This window comes from Hyla sarda, chromosome 7 (genome assembly GCF_029499605.1).
Source record: "Hyla sarda isolate aHylSar1 chromosome 7, aHylSar1.hap1, whole genome shotgun sequence".
Classification (NCBI taxonomy): domain Eukaryota; kingdom Metazoa; phylum Chordata; class Amphibia; order Anura; family Hylidae; genus Hyla; species Hyla sarda.
Window position 1 is genome coordinate 57,168,003 of NC_079195.1, and position 27,453 is coordinate 57,195,455.

The following is a 27,453-nucleotide window of genomic DNA, read 5'->3' on the forward strand; positions in this document are numbered from 1 at the left end:
GCATTCAGCGCTTGAAACGCATTACTTGTATCCTCCTTGTCTTATGGATTAAAATCTTTTTATCTGCACGAGCTGGATCCATCTCTCTTTGTTCTTCTGATTAGCTGGTGCCGTCCAGCACCTCGATCCGTGCTCTGCTGTCCGAGGCGGGGTGAGCTGGTCTTCATCTTATCCTCAAATATATTATACTATCAAACTTCTTCAACTTTACATTATATAACGTATAAGGGCCGGTAAATATTCTATTCCTTAGAATACCTCACTTTACCTGTGTAGAAGAGAATCCTCCATAAGGATTTTGCTGCTTGCTCAACCAGTTGACAATCTCTATAGCTCTACCTAAATCTTGAGTTGGACCAGAAAGTTGAGCTAGTAGCATATAGGACGTCAACTCCACTTCTGCTGAGGGAGCTCGGGACCAATATGAGTCTTCTGGAGGAGGGGTGGAGTCCCGTTTCCAGTAAACTTGTCCATCTGCAAGAGAATTTGGGAAAATCCTTTTTTAACCCCTTAAGGACCAGGCCATTTTTCACCTTAAGGACCGGAGCGTTTTTGAACATCTGACCACTGTCACTTTAAACATTAATAACTCTGGAATGCTTTTAGTTATCATTCTGATTCCGAGATTGTTTTTTCGTGACATATTCTACTTTAACATAGTGGTAAAATTTTGTGGCAACTTGCATCCTTTCATGGTGAAAAATCTCAAAATTTTATGAAAAAAATGAAAATTTTGCATTTTTCTAACTTTGAAGCTCTCTGTTTGTAAGGAAAATAGATATTAAAAAAAATTTTTTTTTGGATCACATATATAATATGTTTACTTTATGTTTGTATCCTAAAATTGACGTGTTTTTACTTTTGGAAGACACCAGAGACCTTCAAAGTTCAGCAGCAATTTTCACATTTTTCACTAAATTTTCAAACTCACTGTTTTTCAGTGACCAGTTCAGTTTTGAAGTGGATTTGAAGGGTCTTCATATTAGAAATACCCCATAAATGACCCCATTATAAAAACTACACCCCCCAAAGTATTCAAAATGACATTCAGTAAGTGTTTTAACCCTTTAGGTGTTTCACAGGAATAGCAGCAAAGTGAAGGAGAAAATTCAAAATCTTCATTTTTTACACTTGCATGTTCTTGTAGACCCAATTTTTGAATTTTTGCAAGGGGTAAAATGAGAAAATGTTTACTGGTATTTGTAGCCCAATTTCTTTCGAGTAAGCACATACCTCCATATGTCTATGTAAATTGTTCGGCGGGCGCAGTAGAGGGCTCAGAAGGGAAGGAGCGACAAGGGGATTTTGGAGAGAAAATTTTTCTGAAATGGTTTTTGGGGGGCATGTCACCTTTAGGAAGCCCCTAGGGTGCCAAAACAGAAAAAAAAAACATATGGCATACCATTTTGGAAACTAGACCCCTCGGGGAACGTAACAAGGAATTAAGTGAGCCTTAATACCCCACAGATGTTTCATGACTTTTACAAATGTAAAAAAAAAAAAAGAATTTTTACATAAAATGCTTGTTTTCCTAAAAATTTCACATTTTTAAAAAGGGTAATAGCAGGAAATACCCCCCAAAATTTGAAGCCCAATTTCTCCCGATTAAGAAAACACCCCATATGATGTTGAAAAGTGCTCTACTGGCGAACTACAGGTCTCAGAAGAGTAGTCACATTTGGCTTTTTGGAAGCAAATTTTTCTCTGGGGGCATGCCGCATTTAGGAAGCTCCTATGGTGCCAGGACAGCAAAAAAAATAAAAAACACATGGCATTATATTTTGGAAACTAGACCCCTTGGGGAACGTAACAAGGGGTAAAATGAACCTTAATACCCCACAGGGGTTTCAAGACTTTTGCATATGTAAAAAAATTATAATTTTACCAAAAATGCTTGGTTTCCCAAAAATTTTTCGTTTTTAAAAAGGGTTAAAGCAGAAAATACTCCCCAAATTTGAAGCCCAATTTCTCCCGATTCAGAAAACACCCCATAGGGGGGTGAAAAGTGCTCTTCTGGCGCACTACAGGTCTCAGAAGAGGGGTAGTCGCATTTGGCTTTTTGGAAGCAGATTTTGCTCTGGGGGCATGCCACATTTAGGAAGCCCCTATGGTGCCAGGACAGCAAAAAAAAAAACACATGGCATTATATTTTGGAAACTAGACCCCCTTGGGGAATGTAACAAGGGGTAAAGTGAACCTTAATACCCCACAGGGATTTCACGACTTTTGCATATGTAAAAAAAAATATTTATTTTTTCACTAAAATGTGGGTTTCCCCACAAATTTCACATTTTTGCAAGGGTTAATAGTAGAAAAAAAAACAAAATATGTAACCTCATCTCTTCTGAGTATGGAGGTACCCCATAAGTGGATGTCAAATGCACTACGGGCGAACTACAATGCTCAGAAGAGGAGGAGTCACATTTGCAAACTTTGCTGAAATGGGGGGGATATGTTGCATTTAGGAAGCCCCTATGGTGCCAGGACAGCAAAATACCCCCCACATGGTATGCCATTTTGGAAACTAGACCCCTTGAGGAATGTAACAAGGGGTAAAGTAAGCCTTAATACCCCACAGGGGTTTCACAACTTTTGCATATGTAAAAAAAAAAAAAAAAAAAGATTTCACTAAAATGTGTTTCCCCCCAAAATTTTAAATTTTTACAAGGGTTAATAGCAGAAAAGACACCCAACAATTTGTAAATACATTTCTTTGGAGTAAGGACATACCTTATTTTTTGATGATTTAGGCTTGGCGGGTGCACAGCAGGTCGTGCTTGAGTGGGAGCGCAGTCAGGGACCTTGAGCTTGATATGGAGCCAGGATGTGGGAACCCCCCTCAAGGAGCGTTAATGGGGGAGCACTGAGCCCTAAAATAGGGGAACACTATGGGGGACAACGGGCCGTAACTGGGGTAGACAGGTGGGATACAGAGGCCCGTAATATGGGGTACAGTGGGCCAGAAAATTATAAAACCTAATAAAACAGGATATGTTCCCAGAATAATGACCCAGAGCATAGCCAAAACACAAAAAAAATATGCCTGCCCCAAACCCTATGCTCTGAATCATCATTCTGGGAATGTGAAGTGTGTGGCTGTCCCTAACCTGTTGCCTCAAATGCGCACCCGCTCAGGTGGAGAGAGAGCGCTGCACATTTGAGGCAACATAAAAAAGTCCCCGATGATAGTGACTCAGTGACCTATGACCCATTTTTTACAAAACACCCCCAGAGGTCTTATCAAGTTTTATTTTAATTTTTTAAGTTTTTTTGGGGGCAATTTAGTGATTTATGGGGGTTATATTTTGGAATGTACTCTGGACTTGCTACATTGGTCAAATTATGGAAAATTCAAATAAAAAGGGAAAATTTAGGGCTCCATGGAAGTGTGATACTCCCTGAAGCAGCCTATGCAGAGCCCCGGATTATCTGGGCAAGTGTCACACTGAATGGTGGTGTCCCTCCGTCTCCCCTTCCTGTAACACATTCTGCATTTTTTCTGGGATCGTCCCTTTTTTCCACGGGGGGAGGGGGGCCTCACCTGGAAAGTGTTGGCCTGGGACAATCCTGGCGCCTATAACTCCAGACCCTTGGGAAGTCCAGCCTGATCTTTCCCGGTCAGCAAAGATCAGGAACCTTAGGACTTCTTCTTGGTACTGGAGGAATGTCCCTGTGTTGCCAGCGTACTGGGATAGTACAAAAGCGTTGTACATGGCAACCTGTACCAAGTAGACCGCAACTTTTTTGTACCATGCCCGTGTTTTCCGCATGGCGTTGTATGGCTTGAGGACTTGATCTGAGAGATCAACTCCCCCCCCATATACAGATTGTAGTCCAGAATACAATAGGGCTTGAGGACCGGTCCCACGGTACCTCGCAAAGGCACAGGGGTGCTGCCGTTCCCATGAATAGTGGTGAGCATAAGGACATCCCTCTTATCCTTACACTTCACCAACAACAGGTTATCATGGGTGAGGGCACGGGACTCACCCTTGGGGATAGGCGTCTTAGCAAAATTTAGAGGGTTCTTCCGCACGGTCCCATGAGCGGATATGGATCTGGTGGAAAGAGAGTTTGAACAGAGGGATTCTGGTATAAAAGTTATCCACGTACACGTGGAAACCCTTATCCAGCAATGGGTGCAAAAGGTCCCAAACGAGTTTCCCGCTAACACCCAGAGTGGGGGGACATTCTGGGGGTTAAATACGGGAATATTATCCCTCATATACTCTAAACTTGCAAGTGTACCCGGAGTTACTCTCGCAAAGTTTGTAGAGTTTCAGGGAATATACTGGCGGAAGATGAATCTCCCCTTAAAACTGATGAGACTCATCTACCGAGAGGTCCCTGAGTGGTACATAGGCCTCCAAAAATTTGGCCCCAAAGTGATCGATGGCCTCACTTTGTAAAGCCGGTCATGGGCAGGATCACCTCGGGGCGGACATGCCGCATTATCTGCATAATGCAGGCATTTCCGAATGGCCTCGAACCGCCTCCGTGTCATCGCCATACTGTAAAGCGGGGTCTGATAGAGGACGTCCCCGCTCCAGTAATGAAGAGCACTTGGTTTTTTGTCCAGGCCCATATGCAGCATGAGGCCCCAAAATGTCCTCATTTCCGCTGCATCAATGGCGCACCATTCATTGGGCCTGGCCAAAAGCGAATTGGGGTGGTGGGCAATGAACTGCTGGGCATACAAGTTCGTTTGCTCCACCATGTGATTGACCAGGCTGTCACTGAAAAAAAAACTTTTAAATCAGTGAAGCCAGCATGGTCAATCCGGATTCCTGAGTCGCCAACAAACTCAGGAATCCGTGGCTGAGAACCCTCTGGGGGCTCCAGACAGGGTCACCGGGGAAGTATGTAGTGTGTGGTGCTTGGTGTAAAAAGTGTAATAACAGTAATAGAAAAAAAAAAGGAAAAAAGCTGCGGCCCCCCAAAAAAAGGGGTGGCAAACGCAGCTCCCTGAACCCCTAATAGGACCCGGGGTAAGGGATCAGACCCTAATAGGACCCTGGGGGACCTATTAGGGGGTCAGGGGGGGGGGGGGATTTTTTTTTATAAAAAGAAAAAGAAAAAAAGCTACGGACAAAAAAAATTGATGTGGCACGCAGCTCCCTGAACCCCTAATAGGACCCTTGGGGACCTATTAGGGGGTTGGGGGGGGGACTTTTTTATTTATTTTTTTTTACTTTTTTTAAAACTTTTTTTACTTTATTAAATCCTACCTGTCCCTATTCTAAGGCTCCTGAGGGGGCTCCGGAGCTCTGAGGGGGGATCCACGGTCTTCTCCTCACTGCTGCACCCACTGACTGAACACAGAGAGCGGGTGCAGCAGCAGGAAGGGACCGTTAACCCCTCCTCTGCCGCACTGCTATTGGCTGAATGATCGACGGCCAATAGCAGCATTGCTGGGGTGGTGACCAGTATTGTCACCACTCCCCAGCAACAGCAGGTGATTGGCGGTGAATTGTACACCGCCGATCACCATTTATTACCAGGTCATCGGGTCACAAGTGACCCGAATGACCCGAATCGCCGAAGATCTCTTGCGTGATTTTGCAAGTGATCTCCGGCGATCCGAGGACCCCCCTAGGCATTTGCACGGCATGCCTGCTGAACGATTACAGCAGACATGCCGTTCCAATCTCTGCCCGGCGCACGGCAGAGACCTGAGAAACACCAGGACGTTCTGGAACGTCCTTGGTCCTTAAAGCCCAGGGTGCAGGGATGTTCCAGACGGTCCTTAAGGGGTTAAGGGAATGTGTCATCAGTAAATGATTGCTATTGTTCAAATAAACGGTTTATGATAAATATATTTTGTAAGAATTTTTGGTGACTTTTTTTTCAAAAATGTCATTTTATTATTATACTTCCTTTTTTGTAAAGATCACCTTTTGGCAGTGTCCTACTTATCATCACAGGCAGGACTACAGTGAAAGGTAACACCAATATATAGATAACAGAGGATCACACAATTCACAATAAGTGATATCTGAGCCCTCCCCCACACTGACCTCTGCACAGGTCACAGAACATGCCTAGAAAACTCTTCTATAACAATGAATATAGATTATTATGTCAATGAAGGTTACTGTAAAGGATATCTCTAAATGCTTAAAAAAACAACTAAGGCAAGACAGCTTAACCTATAAAAATGTACTAAAAATCTAATTAAAAAAATGAATAACTGAAAAATAAGAAGAGATTGATTAAAAAGAATATGCTTCAGCAACATGTCTCAGTACACATCTGCGTCAAATACACAAGTGAAGTTAAGCCATTAAATGGTTTAACTACTCCTGCATATATGACACAGCTACATATTTGATACAGCTGAAATCCCAGGTATGTGCTTCATATTTACTACATTAAATACACAGTGTGACCCTACCATAAAGGGGTTATCCTTCAAAATAATTAAACAAGCCATGGAAAACACCACTATTCTAACACAATCAACATGAAAACAGACCCTCCTTAGTGTAATTTTCAGCTTTTTTTTTAGCCTATTTCTTTGCCACTCTGTAGGTATGATCTCTTCACTTTCTGTGGGTGGGCACCCATGGGATCATGTGTCTAGGAAGTAGCTGCATTTTCCAATAGTGCATTATGGCCCCTGGTAGCTTCCTAGTTACCAGAGATGAGTTCTCTTGTCTCCCTCCACTTACTTTCATAGAAAGTTATCCCTACAGAGATCTCACGAATACATAGTGCTTTGGGATCTTCTTTCCATGAGTTTTCTTATTTAAACTATCCCAACCAATGTATCCTTCTTTAGTATTTGTTGTTCATGTACCTTTTTCATATACTTCTATCAGCCTGTATATAAAATAGTGCCTCACATAAATCCATTTTCTCTTTCTCACTCCAAGAGGGAGATACACTCTAAGAGACAGCTGGGACATAGTTATTTAGTTACTATTTTTGGGTCATTTTCTCACATATGTGAGTTTTGGTTTTGACTAAAAAGTGCAGCAAACCATGCTTTGCTTTCCAAGCCAAAGCTTGTATGCTTGTGGAAAATGACCTGAACTTGGTAACTAACTGACTATATTCTGGTCACTGAATTGAATGGGGCCCCTGCTGATCCCAGCACAGGCAAGTGAGGAGCCGGAAATCCAGGAAAGTATATGATGTACAAATGTACAAAGGTATCAATGAGCCTTGTGAGGAGGCCTGCGATGGAACTTGTGTGTCCACCACTGAAGGCTGTAGAATGTGGACACAGCAATAAGCAGAATAGGGGGCATTACCACTGAAGTCAATGTATGATATCTCCTAGAGATGAGGGAACTTTTCAAAAATTTGATTCGGCCGATTCGCCGAATTTTCCCGAAAAGTTTGTTTAGATCCGAATTTATTTGAGGCGAATCGATCTTAAAAAAGGCTATTTCTAGCCTACATATAGCCTCTATAGGGGTATAGAACACGTTGCTGTGTCCTAAAACGCATATGGAGTGTGCTGGGGTAGTGAAATAATACTGTTATTCAGAATAGCATGCAGATTACCGACATCGCTCTTAGAATTACTGCCGCACAGCAGCACAATGACAGAGCCTGGTGGCGACATCAGTGTCAGGAGACCATATAGTGACTGAATGACATAGTGTGGACATGTTGGCAGCAAGAGGAGACCATTTAGTGGCTGAATGGCACAGCATGGAGTTGGCTGATGCACTAGTACACTACACACCAGGGCTTCACAATCCCGCCCCAAAAAACAACACAATATATTAAATTTTTGACAAAGATTTCTCATTGGTAGCACCCGCTATCCAAAAATTTGAAATTTCCAGACCCAGGCCCCACCCCTGTGGCATCAGTAACCCATATATTGCCTGCATGACACAGCCTGGAGTTGGCTGATGCAAGAGTACACACCAGGGCTTCACAATCCCCCCCCCCCCCCAAAAAAACAAAACAACACAATATATGAAATAGAAGCTCCCTGAAGTAGGTCAGTTTGTCCTCCCTCTCAGTGGGTGTAAAAAAGGCCCCCATTCTGGGCCGGTAGCGAGGGTCTAATAAGGTGGAGATCCAGAAGTCATCGCGCTGACGAATTTTGACAATTCGGGGGTCACTATGCAAGCAACTCAGCATGCATCGTGCCGTTTGTGACAGTGACTCACTGGGACTACCTGCCTTCATCTCCACTGCATACTCCCACGGTGTGTCTGGGTCCTCTGTCTCGCCTCCCTCGTAATAACCCTCCTGCTCCTCTGGCTGCTCCTGCTCCTCCTCTCCTGTCCAATGACCAGAAACACCGGCCATCTCATCCACCGTAAACTGTTCTTCGCTCTGCCCCTCATCATCCTCCTCCAGTTCATCCCCCACAGGACTCATGTAGCCTTCTGATGTAGGCGCAACATCTCCATTGCCGTGACCAGCCATGTTTTTTTGAGTAAATGTAGGAGTGGAATTACGTCGTTCATGGCGTAATTCGAGCAACTAACAAAAAATGTGGCTTCCTCAAAGGGCCTCAGCAAACGGCAGGTGTCACGTATGAGCTGCCACTCGTTCACATTGAAGTTACACAGGGGAGTACTCCTATCTGCTTGTATCATCAAAAAATCCATGATGGCTTTTCTTTGTTCATATAGTCTGTCCAACATATGGAGGGTGGAATTCCAACGTGTGGCAACGTCACAAATGAGGCTATGTTGTGAGATACCGTTCTGACGCTGCAGCTCAAGCAAAGTGTGCTTGGCGGTGTACGAGTGGCTGAAGTGAATGCACAGTTTCCTTGCCATTGTCAGGACGTCTTGCAAATGGGGTGAAGACTTGATGAACTTCTTGACAACCAAATTCAACACGTGTGCCATGCAGGGCGAATGGTTCACACTTCCTTGTCGCAGCGTGGCCACAATGTTCTTCCCATTGTCGGTCACCATGGTTCCCATTTCCAGATTTGGTGGAGTAAGCCATACTCGGATTTCTTCCCTAATGAACTTCAGCAGTTCCTCCCCTGTGTGACTCCGTTCGCCAAGTCAAACCATGTGAAGGACGGCTTGACACCGCTGTGCCCTACACACGTGGTACAATGAAGGGCCACCGAGATTTGGATGTGCAGTGGAGGCCGAGGACACGGGGGAGGAGGCGCACACTGTAAAAGGACCAACTGCCTGGGAGCGAGAGCGTGGAGGAGGAAGCGGTGTGACCTGTCCAAGTTGCTGCTGTGGCTGTGCAGGAACAACATTTACCCAGTATGTCATGTATTGTCCCTGCCTGTAGTTACAGCTCCACACGTCGGTGCTGCCGTGCACTTTTGAACACACCGACAGGCTCAAGGACTGGCTCACTTTCTCTTGTACAAACTTATGCAGGGCTGGTACTGCCTTCTTCGCAAAGAAATTACGGCTTGGGACTCTCCACCTCGGCTCGGCACAAGCCATCAATTCCCTGAAAGCTGCAGAGTCCACCAGTTGGAAAGGGAGGGACTGCAACACCAGCAACTTGGACAGGAGCACATTCAACTTCTGCACGGTTGTCTCTTGGACATGGCTTCGCCGATCGGTTGTTGGTGGAATGGCTGACTACGAGCGGAGGAAGCAGGAGCGCAAGAAGGATGGTTTGACACAATGCTCCCTTCGGCTGAGGTGGTGGAGCCTTGGCTGGATGACAGAGGGAGCGGATGGCCACTGGGTGATGCGGCAGGCTGGACCACTACCTCGGAGCCACGGTTATCCCAGGCCGCTTTATGGTGGCGAATCATGTGTTGACACAGGGCCGTGGTGCCGAGATTGGGACCCTGGCCACGCTTCACCTTCTGCCCACAGATTTTGCATGTGACTACACTAAGGTCCTCTGGATTCTTTATGAAGAACAACCACACCGCAGAGTAGCTGATTTTCCCACCCGTAGTTCGCACTATTTCACTGCTATTGGCGCCGTCTCCAGGAACCACTGTTCCACTACCTCCCGGAAAGGTAGCTTTCCGCGAAGCAGGTGGTCTCCCCCTGGCACGTTTGGCTCCTGAATTTCCACTACTGCCACCACCACGCTGATTGCCAACCGTGCTACCGTCTTGCTGCCTCATAGACAAAGAGCAAATCTCTTCTCCTGATGATGATGAAGCCCCAGCTTCTGCACCCGGCTCCCAATTGCGATCGGCCTCATCATCATCAAAAGATGTGTGCACGTCACTGATGTTCTCCTCGTGTTCCACAACAGTGTCTGCCTCAGGACCCTGAGCAATTGAAACACCGCCTCCCACGTCACTCTCCGCATCACTACTTGGCCGCCTTGCAGAGCAAGGGACGCATGTCTCCTCACATTCTTGGCTGCCCATTAGATGCTGACTGTCCTCTATTACATCGTCCTCGCTAAATAGTGGAGCTGAACCCAAAGCATGAGATACTTCTTTGGGAGAGGGAATAGCATAGAACAAAGGCAATGGGATTACAGGGACTGCTCCTGGGCCATGCCAACTGAGGGTTGTGTCTGAGGAACCCACAGACTCTTGACTGGGGTTATCAGATGTCGCTTGTGATGATGGGGATGAGTGTGCAAACCAATTGACGAGGAGAGATGGGTCGACGACACGACCGCTGGGTGTTAACGGGAGCTCAGGCCTATTGCTGCGACTCCTGCTGCCACTTGCCCCAAGTGCTGCCAACTCTGCCTAACATATGTAGGCCTCTGCCCCTTCTCTGTGCACGTCCTGGCACTTCCCTGCCTGACATACTTAGTGCGTTTATGAGGGTGTAGAACAGCAGCAGGCGATTACTTACGGCTGTCCTTTCAAAGTATATAGGCCCTAGACAGAATAACAGTTACTAAATAGTACACTCCTTTGTTGTATGTATGCCCTTTGCATGAGCGCACTGTTAAGCGTATTTATACGCAGAAAAAAACTTTTTTTGTTGTATACACCAGCCAGTGTATACTAATGTGTGGAATAGCACTGAATTTAGCACCGAGACAGAAATACAGGTACTAAATAGCACACTACTTGGTTGTATGTATGCCCTTTGTAATGATGAGCGCACTGTTAAGCGTATTTGTACGCAGGAAAAACTTTTTTTTTTTTCTTTAATACACCGGCAGGTGTATAACATGTGGTATAAAACAGAAATACAGTTACTAAATAGTACGCTATTTGCTTGTATTTAGGCCCTTTGCAATGATAAGGCCACTGTTAAGCGTATTTTTACGCAGGAAAACCTTTTTTTTCTTTAATACACCGGCAGGTATATAACGTGTGGTATAACACTTAATTTAGCACAGAGACAGAAAAAAAGGTGGTATATGTTACGCTATTTGCTTGTATTTAGGCCCTTTGCAATGATAAGGCCACTGTTAAGCGTATTTTTACTCAGGAAAATCTTTTTTTTCTTTAATACACCGGCAGGTATATAACGTCTGGTATAACACTGAATTTAGCACAGGGACAGAAAAAAAGGTGGTATATGGTACGCTATTTGCTTGTATGTAGGCCCTTTGCAATGATAAGGCCACTGAAAAAGCGTATTTGTACTCAGGAAAAAATAGTTTTTCTTTAATACACCGGCAGGTGTATAACGTGTGGTATAACACTGAATTTAGACAGAGACAGAGTAACAGGTGAAAAAATCCAGGGATTAAACCCTAAATTGCACTCTGTCACACAATTCTGAGCAGCAGAAGATTTGTGGAGAAAAAAAAACTCAATAGAGCTGAAAAATGAGGAGATGAGATGCTTCAGAAAGTTCAGGCAGCTTGGAGATCTGTATGAGGCATCTGACAGCTATCTGCCCCTCTCTGCTGCAATGCTCAATAACGTGAATAGGAGGTTTAGATATCAATGATCCTTCTCAGAGTAACCACTCAGCACTCTGCACTCCTGCCTTTCCCTAATGCTGATGTGACTAGCAGTTGCAGTGTAACGCTGTGGTATGAGCTATTCACACACACACAGTCCCGTCCTCTCCATCTGAGTGCATAGATGAAATGAAGAGAGGCAAGATGGCTGCCGATTATATAGGGACTGTGACATCACAGGGGTCAGTGAAAACTGATAGGCTGCATCTCACATGTGATTCAGGGTCAGCCCACCTTCCTTCATTCCCGCCGCTGTTTCCCGCCTTCCCATAATCCCGTGCCCCATGTACTCACATGTGGATCCGCCATCTTAGCTCTACAATATCCTGGAACGCTGTAAAATGGAGTTTAATGAAGCGATTCGTGCGATAGAATAGCGGCGATATTTGTATTCGTTGCAAATCGAATTTTTCATGAAATTCGTTACGAATTCGGGTTTGTCAAGTTCGATTCGCTCATCTCTAATATCTCCAGATGTCGTATATCTGGATTTTTCCAAAGCATTTGATACGGTGCCACATAAAAGGTTGGTGCATAAAATGAGAATGCTTGGACTGGGGGAGAATGCGTGTAAGTGGGTAAGTAACTGGCTCAGTGATAGGAAACAGAGGGTGGTTATTAATGGTACTTATTCTGATTGGGTGACTGTTACTAGTGTGGAGCACATGGGTCTGTCTTGGGTCCTGTTCTATTTAATATATTTATTAATGACCTTGTAGAGGGGTTGAATAGTAAAGTAGCAATCTTTGCAGATGATACTAAACTCTGTAAAGCGGTAAACACAATAGAGGACAGTGAACTGTTACAAATGGATCTGGGTAGGTTGGAGGTTTGGGCTGGGAAGTGGCAGATGAGGTTAAACACTGATAAATGTAAGGTAATGCACATGGGGAGGAAAAATCCGGGCTGGGATTATGTATTAAATGGGGGAACACTCGAGACGACTGACGTGGAAAAGGACTTGGAAGTCTTAGTGAATAGATCAATTTGGCTGTAGTGACCAGTGTCGGGCAGGTGCTGCCAAGGCAAATAACATCATGGGGTACATCAATAGGGGCATAGATGCCCACGACAAGGAAATAATTCTACCGCTGTACAAATCACTATTCAGACCACGCAGAGAATACTGTGTACAGTACTGGGCACGAAAGTACAGTGTACAGTACTGGGCAAGAAAGATATGGTGGAGCTGGAGAGGGTTCAAAGACAGGCAACCAGAGTAATAAGGGGAATGGGAGGACTACAGTACCCAGAAAGATTATCAGAATTGGGGTTATTTAGTTTATAAAAATAAACACGAAAAAAAACTGGGAGCGGCTGCAGTTCACATCCATAAAATACTTCCAAAAAAAACTTCAACAGCACAATATTGGTTTCCAAACTTACACTCTGTGATTGGCCGATTAGGACCACTCACAACTGAAGCAGACGTCCTCAATGACACAATGGAGAAATCTTCAGTAACCGCTACACTCCTCTCTGGTGGAAGAATTATCACCCGATAACTATGTATAAATATATCAGGGGACCTTACAGAGATCTCTCCTATGATCTATGTATACCAAGGACTGTATCTATAACAAGGGGGCATCCTCTACGTCTAGAGGAAAGAAGGTTTCTACACCAGCACAGACGGGGGTTCTTTACTGTAAGAGCAGTGAGACTGTGGAATTCTCTGCCAGAGGAGGTGGTCATGGGGAACTCTATAAAATGATTCAAAAGGGGTCTGGATGCCTTTTTGGAGAATAATAACATAACAGGTTATGTATTCTAGATCTATATCAACCCAGTAGGGGAATCATGAGGCTTATAGGTTGAACTTGATGGACTCTGGTCATTTTTCGACCTTATTAACTATGTTACTATCCCATTGACATGTCTAGTAAAAATGTTTGTATCTGCACCACATTCTGATTTTAGAACCTTTACAAAGATGAGCTAAGCTAACCAGATGCTACTTATCTTAGCCTGTAGAGGCAGTACAGTATGTTATAGATCACTATGGCTTTAAAAAAGAGCAGTAATTGTGCTGTGTTTTGTACAATTCTGAGCCTCAGCTGCAGTGGAGCATAATACACATTTCAGGTGAAACAGACATTTATAAGAAAAGGATAATGGAGTTCCGTATCAGTCAACTAATGGTGTACAGAAATCCCCTTAAGTGTATATACACACATAAAGCATTCACTGTGGAGCTTAAATTCCACTTGCAGATTTTCTGCTGCAGTAAATCCACAAGCGGATTATGCTGCTACCCACTGAAGGGGCCTGAATGCATTTTAAGGGGCTTGGACACGTTTCTGGAGAGTAATAATATTACAGGTTATGTATACTAGATTTATAGGGACAAAACATTAATCCAGAAATTTATTCTGATGCCATATTTGGAGTCTGGAAGGATTTTTTTCCCCTAGTATGGGGCGATTTGCATTAGCCTCATGAGGGTCAACTTAGTAGGGACACAACAGAGATATAGGTTAAACTTTTCATATGTAAATATGAAGCCAAGGGGTAACAACAAATTGTAGCAAGCAGAATTTTGAACATACCCTTAATCTTCAATAGGGGGGTCTGCATGTAATGCGTATTAATTGGACTAATGTAACCCACTACTATAAATAATATAAGAAATATTAGATGTCACCTCAGTTCCAAAACCTGTATTATACTTTTATTTGATCGTGGCATTTTAAGATTATTACAATTTACACAATGAGAAAAATCCTGTATATCAATCATTAGGCCTGAAGCTTAAAGGGGTACTCCGGTGCTTAAACATCTTATCCCCTATCCAAAGGATAGGGGATAAGATGCCTGATCGCGGGAGTCCCGCCGCTGGGGACCCCCGGGATCATGCACACGGCACCCCGTTTGTAATCAGACCCGGAGTGTGTTCGCTCCGGGTCTGATTATGGTCGACCGCAGGGCGGGCGGCGGATGATGTCATGCCTCCGCCCCCGTGTGACATCACGCTCCGCCCCTCAATGCAAGCCTATGGGTGGGGGCGTGATAGCTATCACGCCCCCTCCCGTAGGCTTGCATTGAGGGGCGGAGCGTGACGTCACACGCCGCCAGCGCTGCGGTCGCCGGTAATCAGTCCCGGAGCGAACACGCTCCGGGTCGGATTACAAACGTGGTGCCGCGTGCATGACTACGGGCGTCCCCAGCTGCGGGACTCCCGCGATCAGGCATCTTATCCCCTATCCTTTGGGTAGGGGATAAGATGTTTAAGCACCGGAGAACCCCTTTAACATGTCCTTACCTTCCCGCACTGCTTTTTTTTCCAATTTGTCCAGCAAGGTTTTTCTGAGTTCAGTCTCCCCAGACAATGTGAAGGTGTAGGCCAGAAGAGCCTGGGTATATACATTGCTCACATCCACGGAGGCCTTCCTCAGGCAGGATAAGGCTTTTCCCAGTAAGGGATCCTGATACGTAATAATAACAGAATAATTTTTTTTAGCTATAAAACTGTTGACAAAATACACCAGTAAAAGTGTGCATTGATGAAAACCAAAACTTGGTAACATAGTGGAAAATTTTATTTTGTTGTGTTGACATCATTACTACAAGATTTTAAAAGAAAAGTTACCGAATGGGTACCCACTGTAACTCTCTCTTCTCCAATCCATTTTTACATAGGGAGCTTAGAGAGGTTAGTGATAATAATGTGGTTATAATCCTGGTAGTCTAGAGTGGTTTTGTTGTGGCTCACAGTGATGATGGGGTTAATATTCATACCGTGAAACCTCTTTGAGCCAATGACCAAAAAGTGGTGTCTAAGTGTCTAAAAAAGCCAGTACAGCCTAATATAAGCAGAAATAACGATGACATAGCCAAAAACCCTGTATTTAATAAGGCATCAAATGACTGGTCTTCAGCACAGAATAACCTCTATTTCATTGTCCACAGCATTTTCTCCTATATGATACATAGTTCCCAGCAAGGCTATCAATCTCATTCCTGGTCCCCAGCCTTGCTTACATCTAGTCCCCATATAATATTTAGTCCCCAGCATGGCCCCCCATCTCATTCCTTTTCGATAGCACGGCTCCACATCTCACTTAAGCATGGCTTCCCATCTTACTCCTAGTCCCCAGCATAGCTCCTGGACAGCCTATGGGGATTATGGGGTTTACAAAAACGTTCACCAACCAGGACGGTACATAAAGGAGACAGAGAGACTGTTGGTGACAATTAGGGGGATAACAGTGGCTGGCAATTATAAGAGGGAAATGTGGCCAGAAAATATATGGAAAACTGTGGCTGGAAATAAGATGGTAAACTTTGGCTGTCAGTTTTAGCAGAGATTGAGTCTGGAAATGATATGGGAAACTGTGGCCGGAAATCATCATTTCATTCATAACATCCTTGTTGGCCAGTCTGCAAGTTGTCCATAAGAAACTGAAGAGGAGCTAAGTTCCTGTTTCTCTTCCTCTGGACCCATCTCCTTGGACAACATTAGGACAGTTAGATAGGTATGGTTTTAGTGGCTTATCTAAAAATGATTACCAAAATCCCCCATAGGGTCTTAGGGTCTGTACAGTATAAACACAACTTTGGGGTAAAACATAACTTTTATTAATTCTCTGTTAAAATATCTTATTCTATTAGGAAAGTAATAAAAGTTAAGTTTTAATCAAAGGGGTTCTTTAGTTTAGGGTAGCCCCTTTGGGGTTTTACCGCAAAGTTGTTTTTATACTTATCTAAAAACGGTCTGTGAATATGGCAGTACCTGGCTTGTAATAAAAGTCTTTTATTATAAAAACTTTGTACATTACCTGTTCAGATACTCCGGCCTCCAAAAGTGCTATAGTTATATAGGCAGAGAGAGAAATGTCATCTTTTACACCTCCCTGGAACACAAAATTATCACTTTTATATTTGTATTAAAGGAGACTTATCTTTCTAACTTAAAATAAATAGTAAATAGTAAAAAGTAAAAAAATAATATTTTGTTCTAATTGTTTTTTCTAAAGGAATTTGGAAATGCCGTCATCTTGCCTGAGCTTTTGTTTAGAAAATAATTCATTGACTTACAGAGGTGTCAACATGTACTGTACTCTTAATTTAGTTAAGGAGTATATCAGAACCTATAGGGTTAAAAGGTTCTTTGTTGTTTTTTTGTTGCTGGGTTACACCCGGCTGTCTGGACTAGTCAGCTGACCTTGACTGGAGCACCTGCTCTGGCTCCATATAAGCTGGCAGTCTACTCCCAGTCTTTGCCTGCTAAAGAGCTCAATTTGTACTCCTAGCAAGCTTTCTACTGTAGCTGTAATATCTGGCATTTTGACCCTTTGGCTCTGCTCTCGGACTCTTCTCTGGTATTAGCGATTTTGTACTTATTGTGTGAGTGTGTTAGTTTTGCTTCTGTTAGTCTGTCTGCTCCCTACTGTACCTTGACCTGTGTCTGTATTATTGTATTTTATTATTTTGACAGTGACTCCCATCACTTGTCTAGGGAGGGACTGTCACCGTGGTTACAGACCTGTTGCCTAGGGCAGGTATATCAGTAGGCAGGGATAGGGGAATAAGCAAGAATAGTGTGCACTCATTCAATGCCCATATGTGACAGAGTACCTGTCATCATAGCATACATTTCCTAACTACTCCTAACACCCCTCCTGCCCTTAAAAATTTTTCTGAGCTTTAAATAGCTCTGTATCATACCTTTCCCCTTGCTCACACTGTGTGAGCTCCCAGCAGGAGAATGTGGGCGTTTCCCAGCAGGTGCGATGTCACTAAAGGCTGCGAGAGCTGTGCCTCGCCATGCCCCAAATGCACTTCCTGAGTTTTGTCTCCTGCCAGGCTGGGAGACCAAACTAACTGTTTGACTTGCGCAGAGAACAGAACAGAGTCACCTAGTGGACGTTTTTCAATTATATTAAAAACATATAAAGTTGAGAATTTTAACAGCAAGTAAATGGCAAAGTGTCTTATAATTACATAGGGAACAAATATAAAATATAAAAAATTTAGTTTGGTAACAGGTACTCTTTAGTTTGGTGACAGGGCAAATATAACACTTGTATACTGCCTCCACATGCATTAAAACAATGATGACAGCATACTTACGTTCCTTTCTCCCCCACTACCAGATCGTACTATCCTGGCTGCGCTCCTGTTCTGTCAGCTCTTGATGGCATCCCTTTTTCCTTGCTCAGCTCTGTGAGTAGGGGGCAGGACACCATGGGAAGCTGACACAAGGGGAAACAGGCAGGACCAGAACATCTGACAGAGGGGAAGTGAGGGAGGAATGAGCTGTTTTATTGTTTAAACACACAGGAGGACAACATTTTTTTTTTTTTTATATTTGCTTAGAAAGCCATTTTAAGGTTTCAATTTTCTCATAAAACCAGTTCAACAGAATATTATGAAAAGAAGTTAAGCAAATTCAATAAAAAAAATATACAAAAAACTTTAACAGAAAAATATTTAGAAGGTTACATGCAGATAATCTATCAGTAACCGGAGGGAATTGGACAAAACATACAGCCCAACACAATAAGGTGTCATCTCCCCATTTCATCTCCTGGAATTCTTCAGCTGTTAAAACCTTTTGCATTTTGATAGGGTCATACACAGCATATCCACAGCGTATTTGATGCTGCGGATGCGCTGCTGGCAGTCACAGAGCGATGGCAGAGTGAGCTCCTTGCTCCCTGTAGCTGTGTGTCCCCTTTTAGTGGTGTATTTCCTGCTGGCAGTCACGAGCTGACACACAGAGCTACCCAGCTGAAGCAGGGAGCTCGCATTGCAGTTTCTCTGTGACTGCTGGCAGCGCATCCGCAGTGTGAAATACACTACAGATGTGCTGTGTGAGACCTTATGCTTAAAGAGTTTGACTGGCCACAACAATACCTGAGCCTATAGACATAATATATTTGAATGTATGATAGGATGAAGACAAAATATTTGAATGTATGGCGTGTAATACTGCTGAATTGGAAACATGGATGGCCACGGGGCTAAAGAAGATGGATTAGCTGATTTCTGTGATGAGTTTTGTTTTAAATGAGGTTGTCATTATGAGGCACCTTTTAAACTTGTCCTCAGAACCTTCATATTTGCACTACATTGGAGCCCCAATGGAGCCTACACCCTTACTCTGTATTCACCCTACCTTCATGGCATTATTGAAAAGCTTCCCCACACTGTAGAAACATCCGGTCTTTTTCTGTTTCTTTTTCAGCCATGTGAAGGAGTCGTCCAGGTGAGTTTCATCTATGAAGATATAAGGTCGGGCTTTGCTGAAGGACTTCACTACAAATCCAGTCAACCTGTAGAAAAATATAATATTTATAATTTATAATTTTATAATTTATAATATACAGATGGCCAATTTCTATGAAAGAATAAAATTTGACAAAGTACTATATTTTGTCACATCAGTGGGCACAACTTAAAGGCTATATGAATTCTCCTGCCACCTCTAAGTGTCATTATTATTTAATTCTGTATTCCATTAAAGAAGTAGGGGCTTTCTCATCAAAGAAAACTACCCCCCCCCCCTTAACGTGAAAGCCATGTAAGCAATCAGTTGATACCTGAAAATGCATGGTATAAATACTATCACCTGTGTGAGGTATAAGTGAGCGAACTGAAATTCTTAAATGGGCACTTTCAGATTTAAAAACTTTTTATATGTTGTACATCCTGGTAAAACATTAATCTTTCTAATATAATTGATAAAAAAAATTATATTCTTATAAAAATCATGGCTTATAAAAAATCACCACTAGGGGTCCCCATACAATCCAGAACATAATCCTATTTGGCTGGAGAATCTTATACTTATGTCATCTTTATTCTAGCTGAAGCACAGGCAGGGGCAAAGTCCAGTAAGTAAGAGAATGGACTAGCACTTATCTGTGCTCACTCCTCTCCTATCAGACTGCAGAATGAAAACAGAGAGAAGGGGATTACAGTGCAGCTTGCAGTGATTGGATGAAGATATCTAGAACAGCACAGCACAGCAGCCTCGGGGAGGAAGATGAGTCATGCAGAGTGAGAACATGCTCCCTCCAAAGCACAGAATGACAAACCAAATGAGCAATGGATAGAAGGTATTTGTGAGAGAAATATAGGTGCTAGATACATGAAAATTATATGTACATGATTAGGATTAGATACTGACTAACATATAACAGGTAGGTATGTTATATGTTGGTCAGTATCTAATCCTGATCATGTACATGTCAGCTACTCCTTAAAATTAGGGTTTAACCTTATTAGAAATTGCTTGTAGCCTTGTGCCTTCCAAATGCAAATATAAACAAATCCACTAACCATGTGTTTCCTGCTTGGTCAGTTTTTCCAAAAGCGCTGTATGATCCATCATAACGTTTGTATGTTAGCTGTCGCTGATACCCTATGTGAACCAAGAAGAAAAATATATATGTTGTAAAATAAGTAAATGCGTAAATACATAGAGCATAAATAATAAGCAAATACATAGAGCATAAATAATAAGTAAATACATAGAGCTTGAAATATACAAATTATATAGTAATGCTATTTATCTATCTATGTATCTATCTATCTAATAACAAAGAAATTCTAGCAGCACTCCATATAGTTGAACAGCAAATAAGCTTTTATTCACCCATGTTCAGATGTAACATTTCCCCAGCATCACACTGTCTTTCTCAAGCATACAATTATGGGTCTCTGTCTAACATTTATATGGCGAACACTTAAATAGTTAATGAGAGATAATCTGACAATATACAATAACAAAGTGCTAAAGTGTCAAATTCATAAGATGTAAACATTCACATAAATGTTTAACTTCTTGGAGATGGAGCCCATTTTGATCCTGAAGACGAGAAAATGTTATGCATTACTAACTCTGAGATGCTTTTTCTTATGAATTTGATTCCAAATTTAGTTTTTTTCGTGACATATTCTACTTTAACCCCTTAAGGACTCAGGGTTTTTCCGTTTTTGCACTTTCGTTTTTTCCTCCTTACCTTTTAAAAATCATAACCCTTTCAATTTTCCACCTAAAAATCCATATTATGGCTTATTTTTTGCGTCGCCAGTTCTACTTTGCAGTGACATTAGTCATTTTACCCAAAAATGCACGGCGAAATGGAAAAAAAATTATTGTGCGACAAAATCAAAGAAAAAATGCCATTTTGTAACTTTTGGGGGCTTCCGTTTCTACGCAGTGCATATTTCGGTAAAAATTACATCTTATAATTATTCTGTAGGTCCATACGGTTAAAATGATACCCTACTTATATAGGTTTGATTTTGTCGCACTTCTGGAAAAAATCATAACTACATGCAGGAAAATGTATACGTTTATAAATGTCATCTTCTGACCACTATAACTTTTTTATTTTTCCACGTACAGGGCGGTATGAGGACTCATTTTTTGCGCCGTGATCTGAAGTTTTTATCGGTATGATTTTTGTTTTGATCGGACTTTTTGATCACTTTTTATTCATTTTTTAATGTATAAAAAGTATAAAAAGTGACCAAAAATGCGCTTTTTTTGACTTTGGAATTTTTTTGCGCGTACGCCATTGACCGTACGGTTTAATTAACAATATATTTTTATAGTTCGGACATTTACGCACGCGTCGATACCACATATGTTTATTTTTTTTTTTACACTGTTTTTTATTTTTTTTATGGGAAAAGGGGGGTGATTCAAACTTTTATTAGAGAAGGGGTTAAATGACCTTTTATTAACACTTTGTTTTAAAAAATTTTTGCAGTGTTATAGGTTCCATAGGGACCTATAACACTGCACACACTGATCTCCTATGCTGATCACTGGCGTGTATTAACACGCCTGTGATCAGCATTATCGGCGCTTGACTGCTCCTGCCTGGATCTCAGGCGCGGAGCAGTCATTCGCCGATCGGACACCGAGGAGGCAGCTAAGGGCCCTCCCGGTGTCCTGCCAGCTGTTCGGGACGCCTCGATTTCACCGCGGCGGTCCCGAACAGCCCGACTGAGCAGCCGGGTCACTTTCGCTTTAGAAGCGGCGGTCAGCTTTGACCGCCGCTTCTAAAGGGTTAATACCGCACATCGCTGCGATCGGCGATGTGTGGTATAAGCCGCGGGTCCCGGCCGTTGATGAGCGCCGGGACCGACGCGATATGATGCGGGATCGCGGCGCGATCACGCTTAATATCGCGGGAGCCGGCGCAGGACGTAAATATACGTCCTGCGTCGTTAAGGGGTTAAGATAGTCGTAAATTTGTGTCGATACTTGCATAGTTTCTTGGTGAAAAATTCCCAAATTTCATGAAAATTTTGAAAATTTAGCATTTTTCTAATTTTGAAACTTTCTGCTTGAAACGAAAATGGACATTCCAAATAAATGATATATTAATTCACATATATGGGCTTCAAAGTTTAGCAGCAATTTTCCAATTTTTCAGGAAAATTTCTAAATCAGAATTTTTCAGGGGCCAGTTCAGTTTTGAAGTGAGCGTCTTTATGTTAGAAATTACCCATAATGGACCCCATTATGAAAACTGCACCCCTCAAAGTATTCAAAATGACATTTAGAAAGTTTTTTAACCCTTTAGGTGTTTCACAGGAATAGCAGCAAAGTGGAGGAGAAAATTCTTGTAGCCCCATTTTTTTTTACAAGGGGTAAAAGATGAAAAAGACCCCCAAAATGTGTAAATCAATTACTCTCAAGTGAGGAAATACCTCATATGTGGATGTAAAGTGCTCTGTGGGTGCACTACAGGGCTCAGAAGGGAAGGAGTGACAATGGGCTTTTGGAGAGCGAACTTTGCTGAAATGGTTTTTGGGGGGCATGTCACATTTAGGAAGCCCCCATGATGCCAGAACAGCAAACCACCCCCCACATGACACACTATTTGGGAAACTGCACCCCTCAAGGAACATAACAAGGGGTACAGTGAGCCTTAACATCCCAGAGGTGATTGACGAGTTGTCATTTAAGTGGGACGTGAAAATTAATTTTTTTTCACTAAAATGCTTGTATTACCCCCAATTTTTTTATTTTCACAAGGGGTAATTGGAGAAAAAGCCCCCCAAAATTTGTAACCCCATTTCTTATGAGTAATGAAATACCCACATGTATGGATATAAAGTGCTCTGCGAGCGCACTAAAGGGCATAGAAGGAGCGCCATTGAGCTTTCGGAGAGAGAATCTGGTTGGAATGAAAGTCGGAGGCCATGTGCGTTTACAAAGCCCCCATGGTGCCAGAACAGTGGACCCCCACATGTGACCCAATTTCATAAACTACACCCCTCACAGAATGTAATAAGGGGTGCAGTGAACATTTACACCCCACTGGCGTTTGACAGATCTTTAGAACACTGGGCTGTGCAAATTGAAATTTACATTTTTCCTTTTTACGGACGACTGTTCAAAAAATCTGTCAGACCAGGAGCGTCACTAGGTCAAAACATTCGGGGCCCGTGTCCCGAATTTTAAGACAGGTGCCCCGAATGTCACCTGCCCTGAATCCAGACTTTTTATCTTCCTATTTATTTTTTTTTTTTATTAAACATTGCAGCCGCTCTGTCCTCTGCGAGGCCCCCTTCTCTGATACGCAGAAGGGGACCTCACGCGGGGCTGAGACACTGCCACTTTAAGAGTAGCAAACGTCCAAGTGCAGGCACGCCCCTGACATCACTGACGTGTCCCTGCTGTACGCTCCGAGCAGGACGGTAGCTCGGAGCTACTCACTGCTGCTGCCCGCCATGACCTGGAGCCCTGCGAGTCTCATCTAAGATAAAAAGGGCAGGTGATTGGGGGGAGTCTGGATGGGAGTCTGGGGAGTGTAAATAAAGAGTCTGAAGGAGGAGGGGTCTGGGGAAAACAGAAGGGTGGGGGTGCCGGGGGGAGGGGATGAAGGGGTCAAAGGATTGTAAAGCAGAAGTGGACCGAGGGGTCTGGGTGAGTAAGAGGGGTCAGGGTTCAAAGGATTGTGAAGGTGGGGTCTGTGGAGGGACAGGAGAGTGCAAAGGAGTGGGAAGGGGTAAAGGAGGGGACAGGAGGAGGGGACAGAGGGGCTGGGGGCCGAGGAGTGTGAAAGAGGAGGGGACAGAAGGGTCTGGGGGAAGCACAGAGGAGTCTTTGGAGGAGAAGGGGACAGAGGAGTTTGAGGGGGACTTAGGGGGGTCTAAAGGGGGACTTAGGGGTCTGAAGAGCAGAGGGGTCTAAAGGAGGACTTAGGGGTTTGGAGGAGGGCTGAGGGGTCTGGAGGAGCCAGAGGTGTCTGGGGGGGATTTAGGGGTCTGAAGGAGGAGGGTAGAAATGGGTCTGGAGGAGGACTAAAGGGATTACTACAGGGAAATTCTGCCATGGGAATGGACATCCACCCAACCATAAGCATGTTCATTCTTTGGGCAGAATTCACCCAGAATGCATTGCCAGCAGCGCCTGCTGGAAGCGGACATTCCACCTGCTAGATGTCTGCAGTGTGGACAAGCCCTTAGGGGTCTGAAGGAGGAGGGGAAAGATAGGTCTGGGGGGACTTGTGGGTCTGGGTGAGGAAAGTACAGGGGTGGGATTCTGCCATACAGAAGAAACAGTGTGTGGCAGTATTATATTCAGGGGGTACAGTGTGTTGCCGTATTATATTCAGGGGGTACAGTGTGTGGCAGAATAATTTTCAGGTGCCACCGTATTTGGCAGAGTTATAATTATTGTCTTCATACAGAGGATGAGGATCTGCTGACAAAGTGAGGAACTAAAGTGATGTCCGTGCATCAGACTCTGCAGAGAAGATGGAGCTGGAAGAAGTCTTGATGTCTGGACCAACAGAGAAGACATCACTCAGGTCACTAATTCATTGTGTGGTCTGTCTGACTGTCCCATCCGCTGGAGTCACTTGTAAGTTCTGCAGTGATGATGGGTGACACTGTACACCAATCTGGGGCTCTCCAGCTGATACAAAACTACAACTCCCACTCTCCATATATGATGGGAGTTGTAGCTTTACAACAGCTGGAGAGAAACTTGGACCAAGGGAATTTTAGACTATGCATTTAATTTTATTTTGGTAGGGGTCAGACTTCTGGGACTCCCACCAAAAAATAAATTGGCTGCATAGACTAGTATGCCCGGGCCTATTTTTGGTCCCAGTCCGACCCTGGCTGCCTGTGACTGTGAATGGAGGACTACTGTATACAAGGTGGGCTAATGTATTCAGGGAGAGCTACCTGCAAGGGGGGGGGGGGGGGGGGGGCTACTGTATAATAGGGACGCTGCTACAATATACAGAAGGGGCAATCAGGGTGCCAGCATGCCTGGACAGCCTTTTTGCTGGGAGACAGCAGGGGGCACCCTAGTTGGGAAATACTGGTATACAGTATAGACACTAATGTAAACTCATGTATAGGGTAAGTAATGTGGTTTCATACAGTGACCCCACCAGCAGAACAATGAGTGCAGTTCTAGAGTTGTACTCACTATTCTGCTGGTGAGGTCACTGTGTACATACATTACTTATCCTATACTGATCCTGAGTTATGTCCTGTATTATACTCCAGAGCTGTACTCACTATTCTGCTGGGGGAGTCACTGCGTATATACATTACATTACTTATTCTGTACTGATCCTGAGTTATACCTTGTATTATACTCCAGAGCTGTACTCACTATTCTGCTGGTGAGGTCACTGTGTATATACATTACATTACTTATCCTGTACTGATCCAGAGTTATATGCTGTATTATACCCAGAGCTGCACTCACTATTCTGCTGGTGGAGTCACTGTGTACATACATTACTTATCCTATACCTATCCTGAGTTATATCCTGTATTATACCCAGAGCTGCTATATATAATTATATATAATTCCTGTATTATACTCCAGAGTGGCCAACCCCATTGAGTGGCCCCACCCATTGCTCTCCTCCTTTTTTGGCTTCACCCTCAGCCATGCCCATGGCCGGTGCCCCGGATCTTTTGGAGGCCAAGAAAGGCCCCTGTGTCAGACACCTGCGGGGTGTAAATGCTCACTGTACCCCATATTACATTCCGTGAGGGGTGTAGTTTCCAAAATGGGGTCATATGGGGGCTTTGTAAACACAGATGGCTTTCATTTCCAGCCAATTTCTCTCTAAAAAAAAAAATTTAGCTCCTTCTCTTCTGAACATTGTAGTGCACCCGCAGAGCACTTTACATCCACATATGTGGTATTTCCATAACTGGAGTTAGACATTTTTCTGGGGGGATTTTTCTTCTATTACCCTTTGTGAAAATGAAAAAATTGACTTAACACCAGCATTTTTGTGGAAAAAAAATATAATTTTCGCATCCAACTTTAACGACAACTCGTAAATCACCTGTGGGGTGTACATGCTCCCTGTAACCCTTATTATGTTTCTTGAGTGTAGTTTCCAAACTGGGGTCACATGTGGTGTTTTTTTTTTTTGCGTTTATGTCAGAATTGATGTACCACCCCTGTACAAATCACCAGTTTAGACCTCAAATGTATATGGGGCGCTCTAACTCTGGAGCTTTGTTGTGTGCCCGAAGAGCACTTTGCGTCCACATATGGGGTATTTCTGTACTCAGCAGAAATTGTGTTACAAATTTTGGGGGTCTTTTTCTCCTTTTACCTCTTGTGAGAATGAAAAGTAAGGGGCAACACCAGAATGTTTGTGTAAAGAAAATTACACTAACATGCTGGTGTAGACACCAACTTTTTCTTTTCATAAGGGGTAAAAGGAGAAACGATTTTGGAAACGGTGCCATACGTGATGTTTATATATATATATATATATATATATATATATATATATATATATAAATTTTACTTTTTAATTTGTGTAGTGTTTTTAGTGTACTTTCACACGAGCGGGGGTTCACAGCAAGTTTTCCTTTGGGAGTTTGAGCTGCGGCGGAAAATTTGCAGCATCTGTAACTTGCAGCGGGAAACTCACTGTAAACCCCCGCCCGTGAGAATTTAACCTGTACATTCACATGGGGGGGGGGGGGGGTCGAGGGTGCGCAAGCCTCCAGCTGTTGCAAAACTACAACTCCCAGCATGCACTGACCATGCATGCTGGGAGTTGTAGTTTTGCAACAGCTGAAGGCACATGGGTTTTCAGTGTTTTCCCACTAGTATGCCTCCATCTGTTGCAAAACTACAACTCCCAGCATGCTCAGACTGTCCAGGCATGCTGGGAGTTGTAGTTCGGGAACATCTGGAGGGCCAGATGTTGCCGAACTACAACTCCTATCATGCCTTACTGTCTTGGCCTGCTGGGAATCATAGTTTTGTAACAACTGGACGTGCGCCCACACTGCCACATGACCTGATCGCCGCATGCCTCCCGCCGCCGCTGATTGCCGCATGCCTCCAGCTGCTGCTGATCTCTCACGCCTCTGCCCGCTGCTCCTTTACCGGCTCTCCCTGCACTGGCCGGACCACCATTGGTGGGCAGAGCAGGGGAACTAACCTTTGAACCCCCCACCCCCCGATCTGCTATTGATAGGTTGCTTGCGATAGAAGGAGGTGGCACCCCTGCCACCTCACTCCTATCCTTCAGGGTGATTGGGGCTGTCTCTGACAGACTTGATCAACCTTATTTTCTGGGCGATCGGGTCACCAGAGACCCGATCAGCCTGGAAAAAACATGATTCGCCGGTCAGAATTGACCAGCAAAGAACAACGATCGCCGTTCTGATCACCACCCA

At 43.7% G+C, this 27,453-nt stretch overlaps 1 protein-coding gene across 1 annotated transcript in view; it reads right to left on the bottom strand.

Annotated features, from left to right (window-relative positions):
• The window catches only part of LOC130281670 (alpha-2-macroglobulin-like), a 206,361-nt gene that overhangs the window by 32,704 nt on the left and 146,204 nt on the right, over positions 1-27,453 (bottom strand). The window contains exons 26-30 of the mRNA XM_056529135.1: positions 20,089-20,170; positions 18,923-19,079; positions 16,581-16,655; positions 15,065-15,227; positions 269-474 (exon numbers count right to left, since the gene is read on the bottom strand). Coding sequence (XP_056385110.1) covers positions 269-474; positions 15,065-15,227; positions 16,581-16,655; positions 18,923-19,079; positions 20,089-20,170 — 683 coding nt within the window. The remainder of the gene's footprint in view (positions 1-268; positions 475-15,064; positions 15,228-16,580; positions 16,656-18,922; positions 19,080-20,088; positions 20,171-27,453) is intronic.